The sequence below is a fragment of the Taurulus bubalis genome, assembly GCF_910589615.1.
Source record: "Taurulus bubalis genome assembly, chromosome: 7".
Classification (NCBI taxonomy): domain Eukaryota; kingdom Metazoa; phylum Chordata; class Actinopteri; order Perciformes; family Cottidae; genus Taurulus; species Taurulus bubalis.
In genome coordinates this window covers 28,391,704-28,414,324 of record NC_136595.1, presented here as the reverse complement: position 1 = coordinate 28,414,324, position 22,621 = coordinate 28,391,704, and the positions used below count along the sequence as shown (strand labels likewise).

General features: G+C 45.3%; 2 protein-coding genes across 2 annotated transcripts in view; both read right to left on the bottom strand.

The window, feature by feature from the left end:
• Positions 1-11,066, bottom strand: part of cyfip1 (cytoplasmic FMR1 interacting protein 1) — a 36,253-nt gene extending 25,187 nt beyond the window's left edge. Inside the window, exons 1-4 of the mRNA XM_079220975.1 lie at positions 10,876-11,066; positions 2,229-2,346; positions 1,297-1,386; positions 1,088-1,165 (exon numbers count right to left, since the gene is read on the bottom strand). Of these exons, the coding sequence (XP_079077101.1) occupies positions 1,088-1,165; positions 1,297-1,386; positions 2,229-2,345 (285 nt within the window). The 5' untranslated portion in view covers position 2,346; positions 10,876-11,066. The remainder of the gene's footprint in view (positions 1-1,087; positions 1,166-1,296; positions 1,387-2,228; positions 2,347-10,875) is intronic.
• Positions 11,067-12,728: 1,662 nt separating this feature from the next.
• The window catches only part of tubgcp5 (tubulin gamma complex component 5), a 16,251-nt gene continuing 6,358 nt past the window's right edge, over positions 12,729-22,621 (bottom strand). The window contains exons 11-23 of the mRNA XM_079220912.1: positions 22,301-22,503; positions 21,795-21,910; positions 21,374-21,642; positions 20,487-20,685; positions 20,136-20,324; positions 19,880-20,062; positions 19,543-19,627; positions 17,128-17,248; positions 16,872-17,011; positions 14,266-14,391; positions 14,089-14,177; positions 13,600-13,700; positions 12,729-12,996 (exon numbers count right to left, since the gene is read on the bottom strand). Of these exons, the coding sequence (XP_079077038.1) occupies positions 12,950-12,996; positions 13,600-13,700; positions 14,089-14,177; positions 14,266-14,391; positions 16,872-17,011; positions 17,128-17,248; positions 19,543-19,627; positions 19,880-20,062; positions 20,136-20,324; positions 20,487-20,685; positions 21,374-21,642; positions 21,795-21,910; positions 22,301-22,503 (1,868 nt within the window). The 3' untranslated portion in view covers positions 12,729-12,949. The remainder of the gene's footprint in view (positions 12,997-13,599; positions 13,701-14,088; positions 14,178-14,265; positions 14,392-16,871; positions 17,012-17,127; positions 17,249-19,542; positions 19,628-19,879; positions 20,063-20,135; positions 20,325-20,486; positions 20,686-21,373; positions 21,643-21,794; positions 21,911-22,300; positions 22,504-22,621) is intronic.

Genomic DNA, 22,621 nt, shown 5'->3' with positions numbered 1-22,621 from the left:
GGTTGCCTGTAGTGTCAGTGGTTACCTGTGGTGTTAGTGGTTAGTGTCAGTGGTTGCCTGTGGTGTCAGTGGTTACCTGTGGTGTCAGTGGTTAGTGTCAGTGGTTGCCTGTGGTGTCAGTGGTTAGTGTCAGTGGTTGCCTGTGGTGTCAGTGGTTGCCTGTGGTGTCAGTGGTTAGTGTCAGTGGTTGCCTGTGGTGTCAGTGGTTGCCTGTGGTGTCAGTGGTTACCTGTGGTGTCAGTGGTTACCTGTGGTGTCAGTGGTTAGTGTCAGTGGTTACCTGTAGTGTCAGTGGTTACCTGTGGTGTCAGTGGTTAGTGTCAGTGGTTGCCTGTGGTGTCAGTGGTTAGTGTCAGTGGTTGCCTGTGGTGTCAGTGGTTAGTGTCAGTGGTTGCCTGTGGTGTCAGTGGTTGCCTGTGGTGTCAGTGGTTGCCTGTGGTGTCAGTGGTTACCTGTGGTGTCAGTGGTTGCCTGTGGTGTCAGTGGTTACCTGTAGTGTCAGTGGTTACCTGTGGTGTCAGTGGTTAGTGTCAGTGGTTGCCTGTGGTGTCAGTGGTTAGTGTCAGTGGTTGCCTGTGGTGTCAGTGGTTGCCTGTGGTGTCAGTGGTTGCCTGTGGTGTCAGTGGTTACCTGTGGTGTCAGTGGTTGCCTGTGGTGTCAGTGGTTGCCTGTGGTGTCAGTGGTTACCTGTGGTGTCAGTGGTTGCCTGTGGTGTCAGTGGTTACCTGTGGTGTCAGTGGTTGCCTGTGGTGTCAGTGGTTACCTGTGGTGTCAGTGGTTACCTGTAGTGTCAGTGGTTACCTGTGGTGTCAGTGGTTAGTGTCAGTGGTTGCCTGTGGTGTCAGTGGTTAGTGTCAGTGGTTGCCTGTGGTGTCAGTGGTTAGTGTCAGTGGTTGCCTGTGGTGTCAGTGGTTGCCTGTGGTGTCAGTGGTTGCCTGTGGTGTCAGTGGTTACCTGTGGTGTCAGTGGTTGCCTGTGGTGTCAGTGGTTGCCTGTGGTGTCAGTGGTTACCTGTGGTGTCAGTGGCTACCTGTGGTGTCAGTGGTTGCCTGTGGTGTCAGTGGTTGCCTGTGGTGTCAGTGGTTACCTGTGGTATTGCTCGGGAGCAGCTCCTCCAGGTGTACAGCATGATAGCGTACTCCTGCCCCTCCTCCAGCATCACATTCTAGTTCAACAGAGAAGAAACAGTCAGACACATAAGTGCTGGACCTCAGCAGAACCGTGACCCGTTCTGCTGAGCGCTGCAGAGGTCACAGGTCAGACTGAGCAGAACCCAGGGAGCAGAACCGGCTGTACCATGCTGGAGTGCACAGTGGCCTGCTCGATGTAGCGGGCGATGCCGGTGACGAACGCATTCCGGTCCTCAAAGTTAGTGTTGAAGTTCGGCTGCAGGGAGACAAGAGAGAACGTTACAGAACGTTACCAGAGACATAGAACGTTACAGAACGTTACCAGAGACATAGAACGTTACAGAACGTTACCACAGAGACATAGAACGTTACAGAACGTTACCAAAGACATAGAACGTTACCACAGAGACATAGAACGTTACAGAACGTAACCAGAGACATAGAACGTTACAGAACGTAACCACAGAGACATAGAACGTTACCACAGAGACATAGAACGTTACAGAACGTAACCACAGAGACATAGAACGTTACAGAACATTACCACAGAGACATAGAACGTTACAGAACGTAACCACAGAGACATAGAACGTCTTCGGACCTTTTCTCTCAGTTTCTACTGTTTCTTTGATCTTTCACTCATTTTATATTTCTGAATCCATCTTTGCTACATTTCCATGTAAATGTAGCAAAGTGCTCTCTAATTAAACACATTGGTGCCTGTGATGCAGATCTTATGTAATAAACTAATTTCTCATCTTTAGTGACAGGAAACTGAATTATTAATGTTGATCAATAAGTTGACTTCCTGTCTCTGAGAACAGTGAAAGGATGAGTTGATGATTTAGATATTTTAATGTGTTCATTCAAAGCTTTAAAGAAACAGTAGCTTCTGCTCAGAGCCCTTCATTGAGGAAGTGTTTATGCTCATGGACTTTACAGGAAGTATTGATGGATCAAAGTTAAAACGGTGATGGTTTGAATAATGGAGCAGAATTCAGACATTATTGATCTCTAATGGACTCTTTGTGCTTCTGCTTTGTTTATTTATGGCCCTCCATCCCAGAATAACCCGTGTGGCGCTGAACCCAGACCCACCTGGAACATGACAGAGGACGGCAGCGGCTCGATGCATGGCTGCTGGTCCGGCAGCGGCAGCTCCTCCAGCAGGTCCACGTTGGAGAGGGCGTCCTCCAAGGTCACCGTGGACGCCATGCTGGGGGGAGGAAGACGAGGACCACGTTACTGGAGAGGACATGAGCTCTTCATCAGAGACCTTCATCAGACATTAGAGCTCTTCATCAGAGACCAGAGCTCTTCATCAGACATTAGAGCTCTTCATCAGAGACCTTCATCAGACATTAGAGCTCTTCATCAGAGACCAGAGCTCTTCATCAGACATTAGAGCTCTTCATCAGACATTAGAGCTCTTCATCAGACATTAGAGCTCTTCATCAGACATTAGAGCTCTTCATCAGACATTAGAGCTCTTCATCAGAGACCTTCATCAGACATTAGAGCTCTTCATCAGAGACCAGAGCTCTTCATCAGACATTAGAGCTCTTCATCAGACATTAGAGCTCTTCATCAGACATTAGAGCTCTTCATCAGAGACCTTCATCAGACATTAGAGCTCTTCATCAGAGACCTTCATCAGACATTAGAGCTCTTCATCAGACATTAGAGCTCTTCATCAGAGACCTTCATCAGACATTAGAGCTCTTCATCAGAGACCAGAACTCTTCATCAGAGACCAGAGCTCTTCATCAGACATTAGAGCTCTTCAGAGACCTTCATCAGACATTAGAGCTCTTCATCAGAGACCAGAGCTCTTCATCAGACATTAGAGCTCTTCATCAGACATTAGAGCTCTTCATCAGACATTAGAGCTCTTCATTAGACATTAAAGCTCTTCATCAGAGCTCTTCATCAGAGACCTTCATCAGAGACCAGAGCTCTTTATCAGACATTAAAGCTCTTCATCAGAGCTCTTCATCAGAGACCTTCATCAGAGACCAGAGCTCTTTATCAGACATTAGAGCTCTTCATTAGACATTAAAGCTCTTCATCAGACATTAGAGCTCTTCATCAGAGCTCTTCATCAGAGACCTTCATCAGACAGTAAAGCTCGTCATCAGACACATTAGAGCTCTCATGCCTCTCTGGTGTATTTCCTGCTCCATGTTGTTGGTAACTGGAGTTCAGAGGAAGACGTAGCATGAACTAGCCGTAATGATTAACTGGAATATGACGAGGAACCTGAAGCTCTGAGCAGAACCTCAGAGCTTCAGGTTCCTCTTTGTGCTGAAAGCAGCTTCCTCAGTATCAGGTCCCTCTGAGTTCATCTCAAGGTCTTCACACCTTTCCTCTCAGGTCCTCATGGAACGAGTACACAAACATCTCATGGAGCTAACGGGGTTAGCCACGTCCTGGCTATGTGTTGACTAGCACGGAGAAAACAGAGCTTCTTCAACAGAACATTAATGCAACAACGTTGTGAGTGACTTCATAGACGCATGTTGCTCTCTGTTAGGATCTGCTGCTCCCAGCATGCATCAGGGTTTTGTTTATGGAACCAATTCCAGGAAGAAAAATAAAACACACAAAACATACAATGCAGTTGGGACACAAGAGGATGTGCTGTGTCCGTCCTTCCTTCCTTTCTTCCTAACCTTCTTTCCTTCCTAACCTTCCTTCCTAACGTCCTCACACAGCAGGAAGTGAATCTGGTTCTGCATCATGGTTCTGCTTCATCTGGTTCTGCATCATGGTTCTGCTTCATCTGGTTCTGCATCATGGTTCTGCTTCATCATGGTGCTTCATCATGGTTCTGCTTCATCATGGTTCTGCATCATGGTTCTGCTTCATCTGGTTCTGCTTCATCTGGTTCTGCTTCATCTGGTTCTGCATCATCTGGTTCTGCATCATCAGGTTCTGCATCATCTGGTTCTGCATCATCTGGTTCTGCTTCATCATGGTTCTGCATCATCTGGTTCTGCATCAGCTGGTTCTGCTTCATCTGGTTCTGCTTCATCTGGTTCTGCATCATCTGGTTCTGCTTCATCTGGTTCTGCATCATCTGGTTCTGCATCAGCTGGTTCTGCTTCATCTGGTTCTGCATCATCTGGTTCTGCATCATCTGGTTCTGCTTCATCATGGTTCTGCATCATCTAGTTCTGCATCATCTGGTTCTGCTTCGCTCTGCATTCTCACGCTGCTGACGGACAACAATCCAAAACCTTTTGCGATCAGAACTGACAGCCAAAACAATCCACAGCGCCGGCGGCACAAAAGCCCGGCGGTCACCGTGGTGACAGGTCTGAGGTCAGAGGTCACGGCCCCCCGGCCTGTAGAGGCATCGAGAGAAACAACAACAACACGTCTGGTGAGTCATTAATAAACGAGGTTCTCTGCTGCGTTACTGAAGAACAGTTTAGGTGCGTTTGTTGTTGTGATACTCGTCTCGGCCACAAGGGGCTAAAGTGCACTTCCTCATATATATATATATATATATATATATATATATATATATATATATATATATATATATATATATATATATATATATATATATATATATATACACACACACACACACATACACACATGAAGGTTTTCATAAACAAGAACTCTTTTCTCAGAGACGAGCTGAGACGGTTCTGATGGGTTCACGTTGTTTACGTCCAGTTTGAGTTCTGTGAGTTCTGGAGACCGTGAGCTAGAACCCACTGTTCCCTGACTGCAGTCTGAAGGCTTAGAGCAGAGAATATTAACTGTTTTCTTACGTTAATAATAATAATAATAATAATAATAATAATAATAAAGAGTTCACGTCTCAGGGGTCACGTTTCCACCCTGCAGACACTCATTCATCACTGATGATGATGATGATGATGGTCTCCTTCATCCCTGAACACACACATGAGTGTGTGTGTGAACATTAAGCAAAGCATGCACAAAATAAGAAGTCCCAGAAGAGAAGAGGTAAAGATAGAAGCGGTTGTGAAATACTGAGAAGTTGAAAAGAGGGAAGGAAGAAGAGAAGAAGAGTCCTGATGAGAAGCAGCTTTCATTATCACAAACCAGTGAAGCAGACTGAAGAAACACAAGCAGTCAGACCAGGTCATGTGACGAGGAGGTCATGTGACGAGGAGGTCATGTGACCTGTGTGGACCTCCAGCAGAGACTCCTGACGGAGAAACCGATGAACACAACACAAGAACTACAAAACTACAGAAACTACAAGGGGAGACAACTAGAAACATAAAGTCACTCTGACACACACACACTCTGACACACACACACACACACACACTCTGACACACACACACAAAAGAGGAACCTGTTGGTGATTCTCTGGCGCACAGTTCCTGTTCAGACGTCTGCTCTCACCAGAGGACAAATTAGAAGAAGCAGCTCATTTATTTATCCAACAGAGTGAAGGAGTGTGTGTGTGTGTGTGTGTGTGTGTGTGTGTGTGTGTGTGTGTGTGTGTGTGTGTGTGTGTGTGTGTGAGTGTGTTTACACAGTAAGGAGCTTACAGCAGCCTCTGGGCCACAGAGGGCAAACACCCTTCAGTTCACCAGGTGGATCCAGAAATACACACAGGAGGGACTACTTTACCACACACACACACACACACACACACACACACACACACACACACACACACACACACACACACAGGAGGGACTACTTTACCACACACACACACACACACACACACACACACACACACACACACACACACACACACAGGAGGGACTACTTTACCACACACACACACACACACACACACACACACACACACACACACACACACACACACAGGAGGGACTACTTTACCACACACACACACACACACACACACACACACACACACAGGAGGGACTACTTTACCACACACACACACACACACACACACGAGGGACTACTTTACCACACACACACACACACACACACACACACACACACACACACACACACAGGAGGGACTACTTTACCACACACACACACACACACACACAGGAGGGACTACTTTACCACACACACACACACACACACACACACAGGAGGGACTACTTTACCACACACACACACACACACACACACACACAGGAGGGACTACTTTACCACACACACACACACACACACAGGAGGGACTACTTTACCACACACACACACAAACACAGGAGGGACTACTTTACCACACACACACACACACACACACACACACACACACACACACACACACACACACACACACACACACAGGAGGGACTACTTTACCACACACACACACACACACACACACACACACACACACACACACACACACACACACACACACACACACACACAGGAGGGACTACTTTACCACACACACACACACACACACACACACACACACACAGGAGGGACTACTTTACCACACACACACACACACACACACACACACACACACACACAGGAGGGACTACTTTACCACACACACACACACACACACACACGAGGGACTACTTTACCACACACACACACACACACACACACACACACACACACACACACACACAGGAGGGACTACTTTACCACACACACACACACACACACACAGGAGGGACTACTTTACCACACACACACACACACACACACACACAGGAGGGACTACTTTACCACACACACACACACACACACACACACACAGGAGGGACTACTTTACCACACACACACACACACACACAGGAGGGACTACTTTACCACACACACACACAAACACAGGAGGGACTACTTTACCACACACACACACACACACACACACACACACAGGAGGGACTACTTTACCACACACACACACACACACACACACACACACACACACACACACACACACACACACACACACACACACACACACACAGGAGGGACTACTTTACCACACACACACACACACACACACACACACACACAGGAGGGACTACTTTACCACACACACACACACACACACACAGGAGGGACTACTTTACCACACACACACACACACACACACACACACACACACACGAGGGACTACTTTACCACACACACACACACACACACACACACACACACACACACACACACACAGGAGGGACTACTTTACCACACACACACACACACACACACACACACAGGAGGGACTACTTTACCACACACACACACACACACACACACACAGGAGGGACTACTTTACCACACATACACACACACACACACAGGAGGGACTACTTTACCACACACACACACACACACACAGGAGGGACTACTTTACCACACACACACACACACACACACACACACACACACACAGTTGAAATAGTGAAAGTAATGTAGACATGATTCATTCATTAATAAATCAAATTTAAACGATTACAGCCCAAAGTAAAGTTCTGTCAAACAACAATATGATCTGTTCATATGGATCATCAGGGATCAATAATCAGTATCAGAGATCTATTAGCTACATTTGCTGGTTTCTTGAGGTCGGATCAGATCAGTTGGCAATCACAGTTCAAATCTCATCAGAACTGCACATGACTCACTGAGGGGAGCGGCTCCACCTCCAGGTGTGAAAACCTCTCAGGATGTCACAGCATGGTCTGTCCAACAGAGATCACAACACAACCAGAGCTGCTCACTGATCTGTCACTGACACAAACGGGTCAGGAGCCTCAGGAGCCTCAGGAGCCTCAGGAGCCAGCCTCCTGAGGCTCCTGAGGCTCCTGACCCGGGCCAGGAGGCTGGCTCCTGACCCGGGCCAGGAGGCTGGCTCCTTTACTTTTATATCACAGTATTTCCCCTGAGGACTCACCGACCTCCAACTAGAAACCTTAGTGTTCAGTAAAACTGATGGAGTCTAGAACGTCACACAGAACGTCACGTTCTGCTTCTGCTGCAGGAGAACCCTGAGAGGAGAGGAGGCGCTGAACATCGTACTGTCCCTTTAAGGATTAAAGCGTTGCCCAACATTGCAAACAGATCCGATAAAAGAACGTAAAACCACTTTTCAGTTTCAGTGGCTTCACCGCTGTATATACATATATACACACACACACACACACACACACACACACACACACAGTAGATCACTGGTTTTCTAACTGGGCTTTGCAGCATCCTCAAACCACAGAAGAAGAATCAGCGGCACAGATGTGGTTTAACTTTCAGTATCTCCTCCTCCTCCTCCTCCTCCTCCTCCTCCTCCTCGTTTTATGAGGTCAATAATAATAATAATAGTTATATAATATAATAATAATAGTTATATAATATAATAATTATTAACGGTGTTTTTAATTGTTTTAAATCTTTTTGAATGTCTTTACCAGATAAAGAGGATCTGTCAACTTAAAGAGATTTTGTGAGTCAACAAAGTTCATCATTTAGTTTTGTGTGAAATATAAAATAAACTGAATTGAAACCAAACGTTGTTTCTATACAACCCTTTAGGGCGGGGCTACCTTGTGATTGACAGGTACCAGATACAGGTCTCACTGTGGTCACTTCCTGTTGGTTGCAAAAAACAAGATGGCGACGTCCGTAATCCAACATGTAGTACTTTTACTTCAAAACAGCTCAGAGTACTTACTCCAATATGTACCAGTGGTAGTACTTCTACTTCATTAAAGCTCAGAGTACTACAACATGTACCAGTGGTAGGACTTCTACTTCAGTGGTAGTATTTGTACCTCAGGGGTAGTACTTCAACTCCAGTGTTAGTACTTCTACCTCAGCAGTAGTACTAGTACCTCCATGGTAGTACTAGTATCTCAGTGTAGTACTTGTACCTCAGCACTAGTACCTCCATGGTAGTACTTGTACTAGTACCTCTATGGTGGTACTTGTACCTCAGCATTAGTACTAATACCTCCATGGTGGTACTTGTACTAGTACCTCCATGGTGGTACTTGTACCTCAGCATTAGTACTAATTCCTCCATGGTGGTACTTGTACCTCAGCATTAGTACTAATTCCTCCATGGTGGTACTTGTACCTCAGCATTAGTACTAATACCTCCATGGTGGTACTTGTACTAGTACCTCCATGGTGGTACTTGTACCTCAGCATTAGTACTAATACCTCCATGGTAGTACTAGCACCTCCATGGTAGTACTAGTACCTCCATGGTAGGACTAATACCTCCATGGTGGTACTTGCACTAGTACCTCCATGGTAGTACTTGTACTAGTACCTCCATGGTGGTACTTGCACTAGTACCTCCATGGTAGTACTTGTACTAGTACCTCCATGGTGGTACTTGCACTAGTACCTCCATGGTGGTACTTGTACTAGTACCTCCATGGTAGTACTTGTACTAGTACCTCCATGGTAGTACTTGTACTAGTACCTCCATGGTAGTACTTGTACTAGTACCTCCATGGTAGTACTTGTACCTCCATGGTAGTACTTGTACCTCCATGGTGGTACTTGTACCTCCATGGTGGTACTTGTACCTCCATGGTGGTACTTGTACCAGTATCTCCATGGTGGTACTTGTACCAGTATCTCCATGGTGGTACTTGTACCAGTATCTCCATGGTGGTACTTGTACTAATACCTCCATGGTGGTACTTGTACCTCAGCATTAGTACTAATACCTCCATGGTAGTACTTGTACTAGTACCTCCATGGTAGTACTTGTACCTCCATGGTAGTACTTGTACCTCCATGGTAGTACTTGTACTAGTACCTCCATGGTAGTACTTGTACCTCCATGGTAGTACTTGTACTAGTACCTCCATGGTGGTACTTGTACTAGTACCTCCATGGTGGTACTTGTACTAGTACCTCCATGGTGGTACTTGTACTAGTACCTCCATGGTAGTACTTGTACCTCCATGGTGGTACTTGTACCTCAGCATTAGTACTAATACCTCCATGGTGGTACTTGTATCAGTATCTCCATGGTGGTACTTGTACCTCAGCATTAGTACTAATACCTCCATGGTGGTACTTGTACTAGTACCTCCATGGTAGTACTTGTACTAGTACCTCCATGGTAGTACTTGTACCTCCATGGTAGTACTTGTACTAGTACCTCCATGGTAGTACTTGTACCTCCATGGTAGTACTTGTACTAGTACCTCCATGGTAGTACTTGTACTAGTACCTCCATGGTAGTACTTGTACTAGTACCTCCATGGTAGTACTTGTACTAGTACCTCCATGGTAGTACTTGTACTTGTACCTCCATGGTAGTACTTGTACCTCCATGGTAGTACTTGTACTAGTACCTCCATGGTAGTACTTGTACTAGTACCTCCATGGTAGTACTTGTACTTGTACCTCCATGGTAGTACTTGTACCTCCATGGTAGTACTTGTACTAGTACCTCCATGGTAGTACTTGTACCTCCATGGTAGTACTTGTACTAGTACCTCCATGGTAGTACTTGTACTAGTACCTCCATGGTAGTACTTGTACTAGTACCTCCATGGTAGTACTTGTACTTGTACCTCCATGGTAGTACTTGTACCTCCATGGTAGTACTTGTACTAGTACCTCCATGGTAGTACTTGTACCTCCATGGTGGTACCTGAGCACCAGGGCTCGTGGCCGTGTGTCGCGGCCCGAGAGGAGTCGCTGCTCGCGGCCTGTCCAGAGACTCGAGCCGCTGTCCTGCTGGTTCATAATAAATAAATCTGATCCTGAAGGGCGTGAACTTTATCTGTGAACTTTAGGCTTTGATCCTAAACGACAGATTTCTACTCACCCGGAGTTTGTTTGGTTCGCGAGGAAAACTTGCGAGCAGCAGTTCTGACCGACTAAAGCGCCATGTTCCCGGGACGGTCCGAGAAGAAGTCCGCTGGAAGTCAGGCCTCGAAGTTTGGTTCTCTTTTCTCTGTTTTCTCAGTTTCTCAGCCGGGTTCCTGCTCTCCTCGGGCGGGTGTTGTGATCACGGAGGGGGGGCAGGGCGGGTCGGGAGTTCCTGTCCCTCAACCGGGGAAACTCTGCAGAAAACTCTGCCGCGGCGGTTAGCGAGGAGGGAGGAACGAGGAGCGAGGAACGAGGAGGGAGGAAGGTAGCGTCATAGGAATGTACAGTAAGAGCAGGACCCGCCCGAAAGTATGGAGGACGATTCGTGTCAACATGTAACACAGGTAAGTGTGGTTTTTAATATAGTAGTATAATGATGAAATAATTACATGTAAATACTTTCATTAAAGGTTAGATAGATATTTAAAAGTTTAATTTATTGGAGTATGGAGGCTGATTAGAACCAAAACACCCTCCGCAAAACTAAGTATAAATCAGATAAGTATCTCCGGAATATATCGGTTTGTTTAAAAAAATATTGTAGTATAATAAAAAATAAATATATTCATGAGTGGTTAGATAAATAATGTATGGAGGGGGATTAGTGGAAAGAAACCTCCGCAAAACTAAATATAACTAGGATTAGGGGTCTCCAAAATGTAATACAGGTTTATATAGTAGTATAATAATACAAACATAACACTAATATATTGTTAATATAATAATAATAAAATACATATAAAAACATTCATTAAGGGTTAGATAAATATTTAAAAGTTAAATTTATTGGTGTATGGAGGGTGATTATTACAAAAAACACCATCCCCAAAATTAAGTATAAATCGGATTAGGATCTCCACAATAGAATTTAGTTTTTTATTTATTTATACTGTAGTATGAGAACTATTCAAACAAATACATTCATGAATGGTTAGAGATATATATAGAGGAATAATTGATTGCAGTAAGGAGGGTCATTAATACAGCAGTGATGCCCCTAGTGGACACCAGAAGAATAACATGTATTATCTCTATAATACAGCATTAATGCCCCTAGTGGACACCAGGAGAATAACATGTATTATCTCTATAATACAGCAGTGATGCCCCTAGTGGACACCAGGAGAATAACATGTATTATCTCTATAATACAGCAGTGATGCCCCTAGTGGACACCAGCAGAATAACATGTATTATCTCTATAATACAGCATTAATGCCCCTAGTGGACACCAGGAGAATAACATGTATTATCTCTATAATACAGCAGTGATGCCCCTAGTGGACACCAGCAGAATAACATGTATTATCTCTATAATACAGCATGAATGCCCCTAGTGGACACCAGGAGAATAACATGTATTATCTCTATAATACAGCAGTGATGCCCCTAGTGGACACCAGGAGAATAACATGTATTATCTCTATAATACAGCATTAATGCCCCTAGTGGACACCAGAAGAATAACATGTATTATCTCTATAATACAGCATTAATGCCCCTAGTGGACACCAGGAGAATAACATGTATTATCTCTATAATACAGCAGTGATGCCCCTAGTGGACACCAGGAGAATAACATGTATTATCTCCACAGAACATGAGAAAATGTTCAATAAAAATCCAAAATGTTCCGTGTTTCTTACCGTCTCGTACAGATATGGATCTTGAGATATGATTATTTTTAATCTGCAGTTATTTTGTTTTTTTCCTGTCAAATCTAAATTAGTTGATTAGTTTCAATACAAATGTGAACAAAATGTTATTGTAAAGCAATTATGTTGAATAACAACAGTAACCATTGTGCAATATTTATTGTGCTTCATATAAACACGTTTTTAACAAATCAACACAACAGCTCATAAAAAAAAAATTCTTTATACAAAAAGTCACATTTATTTTATATATGGAAGCTCATGCTCGTTCACAAGCAGCTCGTTGGACGCCGGTACTGAAGAGACAAACAATCCTCCATCATCACAACAACAATGGCGGCGGGCAGAAGGCGCCTCGGTTCATCTCACGGCTCCTCAGCACTGCTCAAAGCCGGCCATCAGAGACAGAGCCAGAGACTCCACTGCAGAGACAGAGAGGACGTCAGGTTCAACGCGTTCTGACCAACGCTTTCAGGACTTTTAACCACATTTCTATGACTTTAAACTACATGTCCACTACAAACATTTAGTGACGTCTGGGTGTAAACAGTAAAAAGTGAGTAGATGTAGTATTTAAACTAACAATGAGAACACAAAGCATACAGTAAACCTTAAATGACTCAAATGAATGAGACAATAGTTTGATTAAAAGAATAAACATTTATATAGATGCCTGTATGTATGCCTGCTGATATTTTGAGTCTTTCTTTTAAAAGCATATTCATTATTTCAAACTCAGCGTAAATGAACACATGAATATAACACATTAACATGAACACATGAATATAACACATTTACATGAACACATGAATATAACACATTTACATGAACACATGAATATAACACATTTACATGACTTTTACTAAACTTTTGGGGTTTTATTTTTTTTCAAGGACTTTTCAAGGCCTGGAAATAACTATTTATAAACTCCATGACTTCCAGGTTCTCCATGACGTAGAACCCTGTTGTTCATGTTCCTGTCCGAGCTTCAGGAACAACACGTAGAGATTCATGTGTTCACTCACGGTGAGGGAAGGAGCCTCGGCACACGGCCTTGTTGAGGATCGTCACCAGGAACATGTGACAGTTCTTGAAGTCGGATTCCATTTTATCGATGGACTCGATCCTGAAAGGGAGAAAAGAAAACTCTATATTTATTGATTTATTGGCAAATACATTCCTGAGATGGATGCTAAGCTAACCCGGCTAGGACCCGAGGCTGCTCCACTACCCAGCATGCCCGGCAGGAATGCTCTGCTGTGTGTGTGTTGTGGTACTGATCAATGTTACTCATAACAGCTCTAGGTTGGTAGGCCGGAGACCAATAAGACGAGGGAGTCAATGTGTGGGCGGGGGTTGAGACACGGGGTGAGCTCGGAATAAACATGTTGGCTTTACTACACCGTCTGTCTCACGCACGTTATTAAGCGAACCCGACGTGTGTGTGTGTGTGTGTGTGTGTGTGTGTGTGTGTGTGTGTGTGTGTGTGTGTGTGTGTGTCTCATCAGACTTACTTCCAGGCTCCCACGCCGGCGCGCCACCGGTCCGAGAAGATGAGCACCAGGTTGAGAACCTTCATGATCGCCTCCTTCACGAAGCTGACCTGAGGAAACACGCGAGGCGGTCACAGGTGAGGGGCGTGGACCCCTGAAGGCCAGCACCGTGTCCTCAGTCAGCCTGGTGAGCCTTACCTTCTCCCTCAGGAGGCAGCGGTCGTGGATGGTGGCCAGGTACCTGTAGTGGATCTTGATCAGCTGGTCCAGGTCCTTGGCCTCCTGCACCTGGTGCTGGAACTCCAGACCGGTGCTGTGCAGGATCTGCAGAGACGCCCCCATGTCAGCTTCAGAAGAACCACACAAGGGCTTCAATCTAATGTTGGACTTTCCTGCAGTCCCTGAATGCACCACCAATGGAACTTTTCAGAATCTTATTTTACCTGCAGAGCTTTGAAAGCTGCTCGGTTAGAAAATATGAAGTTCTGAAGCCGGAATCAGACCCCCGACTTTTTATGTGGAGTGAAAATATGAAGTTCTGAAGCCGGAATCAGACCCCCGACTTTTTATGTGGAGTGAAAATATATGCAAGTAAATAATTATATATATATATATATATATATATATATATATATATATATATATATATATATATATATTTTTATTGTGTATATATTGTGTTGTGTGTAGTTGTGTACCTGGGTGGTGATGTAGTTGTGTGTAGTTGTGTACCCGGGTAGTGATGTAGTTGTGTACCCGGGTGGTGATGTAGTTGTGTGTAGTTGTGTGTAGTTGTGTGTAGTTGTGTACCCGGGTGGTGATGTAGTTGTGTGTAGTTGTGTGTAGTTGTGTGTAGTTGTGTACCCGGGTGGTGATGTAGTTGTGTGTAGTTGTGTGTAGTTGTGTACCCGGGTGGTGATGTAGTTGTGTGTAGTTGTGTACCCGTGTGGTGATGTAGTTGTGTGTAGTTGTGTACCCGGGTGGTGATGTAGTTGTGTGTAGTTGTGTGTAGTTGTGTACCCGGGTGGTGATGTAGTTGTGTGTAGTTGTGTACCCGGGTGGTGATGTAGTTGTGTGTAGTTGTGTACCCGGGTGGTGATGTAGTTGTGTGTAGTTGTGTACCCGGGTGGTGATGTAGTTGTGTGTAGTTGTGTACCCGGGTGGTGATGTAGTTGTGTGTAGTTGTGTACCCGGGTGGTGATGTAGTTGTGTGTAGTTGTGTACCCGGGTGGTGATGTAGTTGTGTGTAGTTGTGTACCCGGGTGGTGATGTAGTTGTGTGTAGTTGTGTACCCGGGTGGTGATGTAGTTGTGTGTAGTTGTGTACCCGGGTGGTGATGTAGTTGTGTGTAGTTGTGTACCCGGGTGGTGATGTAGTTGTGTGTAGTTGTGTACCCGGGTGGTGATGTAGTTGTGTGTAGTTGTGTACCCGGGTGGTGATGTAGTTGTGTGTAGTTGTGTACCCGGGTGGTGATGTAGTTGTGTACCCGGGTAGTGATGTAGTTGTGTGTAGTTGTGTGTAGTTGTGTACCCGGGTGGTGATGTAGTTGTGTGTAGTTGTGTACCCGGGTGGTGATGTAGTTGTGTGTAGTTGTGTACCCGGGTGGTGATGTAGTTGTGTGTAGTTGTGTGTAGTTGTGTACCCGGGTGGTGATGTAGTTGTGTGTAGTTGTGTACCCGGGTGGTGATGTAGTTGTGTGTAGTTGTGTACCCGGGTGGTGATGTAGTTGTGTGTAGTTGTGTACCCGGGTGGTGATGTAGTTGTGTGTAGTTGTGTACCCGGGTGGTGATGTAGTTGTGTGTAGTTGTGTACCCGGGTGGTGATGTAGTTGTGTGTAGTTGTGTACCCGGGTAGTGATGTAGTTGTGTGTAGTTGTGTACCCGGGTGGTGATGTAGTTGTGTGTAGTTGTGTACCCGGGTGGTGATGTAGTTGTGTGTAGTTGTGTACCCGGGTGGTGATGTAGTTGTGTGTAGTTGTGTACCCGGGTGGTGATGTAGTTGTGTGTAGTTGTGTACCCGGGTGGTGATGTAGTTGTGTGTAGTTGTGTACCCGGGTGGTGATGTAGTTGTGTGTAGTTGTGTACCCGGGTGGTGATGTAGTTGTGTGTAGTTGTGTACCCGGGTGGTGATGTAGTTGTGTGTAGTTGTGTACCCGGGTGGTGATGTAGTTGTGTGTAGTTGTGTACCCGGGTGGTGATGTAGTTGTGTGTAGTTGTGTACCCGGGTAGTGATGTAGTTGTGTGTAGTTGTGTGTAGTTGTGTACCCGGGTGGTGATGTAGTTGTGTGTAGTTGTGTACCCGGGTGGTGATGTAGTTGTGTGTAGTTGTGTACCCGGGTGGTGATGTAGTTGTGTGTAGTTGTGTGTAGTTGTGTACCCGGGTGGTGATGTAGTTGTGTGTAGTTGTGTACCCGGGTGGTGATGTAGTTGTGTGTAGTTGTGTACCCGGGTGGTGATGTAGTTGTGTGTAGTTGTGTACCCGGGTGGTGATGTAGTTGTGTGTAGTTGTGTACCCGGGTGGTGATGTAGTTGTGTGTAGTTGTGTACCCGGGTGGTGATGTAGTTGTGTGTAGTTGTGTACCCGGGTGGTGATGTAGTTGTGTGTAGTTGTGTACCCGGGTAGTGATGTAGTTGTGTGTAGTTGTGTGTAGTTGTGTACCCGGGTGGTGATGTAGTTGTGTGTAGTTGTGTACCCGGGTGGTGATGTAGTTGTGTGTAGTTGTGTACCCGGGTGGTGATGTAGTTGTGTGTAGTTGTGTGTAGTTGTGTACCCGGGTGGTGATGTAGTTGTGTGTAGTTGTGTACCCGGGTGGTGATGTAGTTGTGCAGACTGTTGACGAAGTGCATCAGCTTGACGCGCAGCAGACACATGCGGTGGATCTGCTGCTTTATCGGCTCTTTGGGCTTCTCTTCGTCGGCCATCTTGCTGGTGACGTCTGTGAAATCTGGAAAGAGACGCCAGCTGTTTGTTTCTCCCACGAGGTAAATAAATACATATAAATACATAAATAAATACACGGGAGCTTAGTTTGCTTGCAGCAGGATGAGATCTTAGTCGTACCGCTGAAGCGCAGCGTGTCCAGACTGTATTTTGCCCATTTGATCTGCAGCAGCAGCAGAAACACCTGGTTGTAGATCTTCTGGCACTCAGAGCTGATCACGATGTCCACCGGCCAGGGCACCTGAGAGTAAACAAGGCGTAAACAACGAGATGTAAACGAGACGTACACAAGACGTAAACAAACGAGACGTACACAAGACGTAAACAAACAAGACGTAAACAAGAGGTAAACATACAAGACGTAAACAAACAAGACGTAAACAAGAGGTAAACATACAAGACGTAAACAAACAAGACGTACACAAGACGTAAACAAACAAGACGTAAACAAGAGGTAAACATACAAGACGTAAACAAACAAGACGTACACAAGACGTAAACAAACAAGACGTAAACAAGAGGTAAACACACAAGACGTAAACAAACAAGACGTACACAAGACGTAAACAAACAAGACGTACACAAGACGTAAACAAACAAGACGTACACAAGATGTAAACAAACAAGACGTACACAAGACGTAAACAAGAGGTAAACATACAAGACGTAAACAAACAAGACGTACACAAGACGTAAACAAACAAGACGTAAACAAGACGTAAACAAACAAGACGTACACAAGACGTAAACAAGAGGTAAACATACAAGACGTACACAAGACGTAAACAAACAAGACGTACACAAGACGTAAACAAACAAGACGTACACAAGACGTAAACAAACAAGACGTACACAAGACGTACACAAGACGTAAACAAACAAGACGTACACAAGACGTAAACAAACAAGACGTACACAAGACGTACACAAGACGTAAACAAACAAGACGTACACAAGACGTAAACAAACAAGACGTACACAAGAGGTAAACAAACAAGACGTACACAAGAGGTAAACAAACAAGACGTACACAAGATGTAAACAAGGCATACACAAGACGTAAACAATACGTAAACAAACAAGACGTAAAAAAACAAGACGTACACAAGACGTAAACATGACGTAAACAAGACATAAACAAACAAGATGTAAACAAGACGTAAACAAAACGCAAACAAGACGTAAACAAGGCATACACAAGACGTAAACAATACGTAAACAAACAAGACGTACACAAGACGTAAACATGACGTAAACAAGACATAAACAAACAAGATGTAAACAAGACGTACACAAGACGTAAACATGACGTAAACAAGACATAAACAAGACATAAACAAACAAGACGTAAACGAGACATAAACAAACAAGACGTAAACAAGACGTAAACAAGACATAAACAAACAAGATGTAAACAAGACGTAAACAAGACGCAAACAAGACGTAAACAAGGCATACACAAGACGTAAACAATACGTAAACAAACAAGACGTACACAAGACATAAACAAACAAGATGTAAACAAGACGTAAACAAGACGCAAACAAGACGTAAACAAGGCATACACAAGACGTAAACAATACGTAAACAAACAAGACGTAAAAAAACAAGACGTACACAAGACGTAAACATGACATAAACAAGACGTAAACAAGACAAACAAGACGTAAACAAACAAGACGTAAACGAGATGTAAACAAGACGTAAACAAACAAGACGTAAACGAGACGTAAACAAGACGTAAACAAACAAGACGTAAACGAGATGTAAACAAGACGTAAACAAGACGTAAACAAGACGTAGACAAGACGTAAACAAGGCATACACAAGACGTAAACAATACGTAAACAAACAAGATGTAAAAAAACAAGACGTACACAAGACGTAAACATGACGTAAACAAGACGTAAACAAGACATAAACAAACAAGACGTAAACAAGACGTAAACAAACAAGATGTACACAAGACGTAAACAAACAAGACGTACACAAGACGTAAACAAACAAGATGTAAACAAGATGTAAACAAGACGTAAACAAGACGTAAACAAGACATAAACAAACAAGATGTAAACAAGACGTAAACAAGATGTAAACAAGACGTAAACAAACAAGACGTAAACAAGACGTAAACAAACAAGATGTAAACAAGACGTAAACAAGACGTAAACAAACAAGATGTAAACAAGACGTAAACAAGATGTAAACAAGACGTAAACAAACAAGACGTAAACAAACAAGATGTAAACAAGACGTAAACAAGACATAAACAAGATGTAACAAGACGTAAACAAACATATTGTGACAATCGCTCCATAAACTATATAACCATAACTAATATCTATATTATATGACACTATTGTGGTTGTGCAGATATTTTGTGTAACGTGTACATTTAGATTTTTGACTCCGACATTAAAAACGGTCAAGAGAAAAACAAAAAAGTGACCAATCTTGACGGCCAGGAGGGAGACCAAAACAACAATAAACAATAATAATACATAATAAATCCATAATAAATCCAACGCTGCCGACCTTGTAACCCAGAGTCAGAACCTCCAGGTTGTTCACTGGATGCTTCTTCCTCGCCGGGTCGATGGGCTCCAAGAAGATCGACAACCTGGAAAATATAGAATATAAAAGGTTAAAATATTGACAATAATCTAAAGAAACATCTAATAATCATCAGAAAGATAATCATCTGGGATAAACTCAATATTGTCTCTTGGTTTAAAAGATTTAAATATATTCATATATATCTTTTATTAGTCCTGCGGTAGGGAAATTGCAGGATATCCACAACATAGTGTTGTCTCCTCCTCCCTTGTGGGCGGGGTCAGTGTTTGGCATGTAAAGTAAACCCATGCAGTACCTGCTGCTGTCCTCGGGGTGGCGCTGTCCCACCGCCTCCTGCAGCTGGCCGTTGAGGAACGACAGCTGCTGCCAGCTCTCCTTCTCCTGCACCTTGTCAAAGATGGCCGTGTAGAAGTCGTACATGGTGTCCCCGGCCTCCAGCAGGAAGTAGTTCCTCATCGCCTGCAGGTATCCCAGCAGCCTGAAGGGGGCGGAGCCACTCAGATCACCCGCACGCCGTCACAGGACAACAACCAGCAGCGAGCCCCACTCACCTGTAGTCCTTCTTCAGAGTCCGCATGAGGTTCCCGCAGCACTCCACGTAGCGGCGCTGGATGTGCGGGTAGAGGCAGCAGCGCAGCGTGAGCTCGAAGGTCTGGCAGGTCACCGACTGGGAGGAGCGGTCCACGTTGAAGCCGCCGCCCGAGAAACACTCGTGGAAGTCGCTCTGCTCCAAGTACAGCCTGAGGGGAGGAGCCAGAGCCCAGGTCTCACAGCAGGCACCAATACAGTGTATGTATGTATATACATACATACATACATACATACATACACACATATACATATACACATATATACATATATATATACACACACACATATACATATATATATATATTTATTACCTGGCGAAGTTGATGGCCAGCAGCGGGTCGTGCACGTCCTGGATCTGCAGGTGCTGGGAGATGACGGCCTGCATCTGGATCAGACTCCTCCTGGTCGCTCGCTGCTCGGCCGCCGCGTCCACAGGCGACTCGTCTCGACTGCAGAGACGAGACTGCACCGACTCCAGGAAGAGAGAATACAAGCTCTTCCTCTCCGCGTCTGCAACGCAACACAGAGTCAGGGGCCACAGAGTCAGGGGCCACAGAGTCAGGGGCCACAGAGTCAGGGGCCACAGAGTCAGAAGGCTGTCCTTCACCTAGATCTTGCTCCTATAGAAGAGGTGGTGGGGCCTCTGCACGTCCATGTTTAATCCACCCGTGTGCAGAAACTAGCGTGTGCAGAAACTAACGTGTGCAAAAACTAACGTGTGCAGAAACTAGTGTGCAAAAACTAACGTGTGCAGTAACTAGCGTGTGCAGAAACTAGCGTGTGCAGAAACTAGCGTGTGCAGAAACTAGCGTGCAAAAACTAGCGTGTGCAGAAACTAGCGTGCAAAAACTAACGTGTGCAGATACTAACGTGTGCAGAAACTAACGTGTGCAGATACTAGCGTGTGCAGATACTAGCGTGTGCAGAAACTAACGTGTGCAGAAACTAACGTGTGCAGATACTAGCATGTGCAGAAACTAACGTGTGCAGAAACTAACGTGTGCAGAAACTAACGTGTGCAGATACTAGCATGTGCAGAAACTAGCGTGTGCAGAAACAAGCGTGTGCAGAAACGAGCGTGTGCAGATACTAACGTGTGCAGAAACTAGCGTGTGCAGAAACTAACGTGAGCAGAAACTAACACGTGCAGACACTAGCTTGTGCACAAACTAGTGTGTGCACAGAGGCCCTCACTGACCTCTGGACGACCTCTCCGACTGCTCCGCCTCCTTGCAGTCCAGGTTCTTGAGCAGCTGCATGGACTTGCCGGCCATGATGATCTGCTTGAGCACAGGCTTGAGGAAGGACACCATGGTGAGCTGCCGGCTGCCGGCGCCCTGCTCGCCTCCAGAGCTGCCGCTGGCCGCGTCGCTCAGCTTCTCCTCGCTCTCCACCGCCTCCGACACGCTGTACAGCGTGTAGGTGGCGTACCAGAAGTCCCTGTGGTTCACCGGGACGTCCTTGTTCCTGGGGGGTGCAGAGACCGGTCAGGGCAGAGCAGCCTCTGAAGCCCGTTAGCTCCTCGGCTACGTACCTCTGGGTGCTACGTACCCCTGGGTGCTACGTACCCCTGGGTGCTACGTACCTCTGGGTGCTGCGTACCTCTGGGTGCTACGTACCTCTGGATGATGAACTCTTTGGCGGGATCAAACAGGTGGCCGTGAACGATCCACTCATCCACGATCTCCAGGTACGGTCGGACCGTCTCCGTCCACAGAGAGAACAGCAAGGCCACCTGGAGGAGGAGACGCACGACCTCACACACTCATCGTCTAAATGTTTGAGAAACAACGAGCAGAGGAATGTTCTGCTGTGTTTTAGACTCCTAAAAGACTCTATCAGTTAAAGTGAACGCCACCAGACTCCATTCATTAAAACACTGATTTAACCTCTAAGAGCTCAGGAGCATTTTGGCCGTCGCCATCTTGTTTTTTTTAATGTGTGAACCAGAACTAACCCGTAACAACACTAAAGTCACACATAAAACAAATCTAACCAACCTAATCAAGGCAGCAGTCGATCCCAGAGCTTAAATCAGTGTTTTAGTGAATGGAGTCTGGAGTGTTTCAGAGAGCAGAGATAACAGCTTCAGGTCTAAACATGGTACTGTCCCTTTAAGACGCACCGCCTGCTCCGACGCCTCCCCGGCGCTGTCGTACTCGATGATGGCCTTGTACAGTGTGTTGAGCAGGTGGGAGGCCCGCACCACGTTGGGGGTCTCGGGGGGAACCTCGGCGACCCCGGTGCAGAACACCTTGTGCAGCACTTTGATCTGAGCCAGCTGAGGGTTGAGCCGGTCCAGAACCGCCGACAGGGTCACGGTCTCATCTGAGGACAGAGACATGAACCCTTCATCAGAGACCTGGAACCAGGAACCAGAGATCTGGAACCAGAGGCCTGGAACCAGAGACCAGAGATCTGGAACCAGAGACCTGGAACCAGGAAC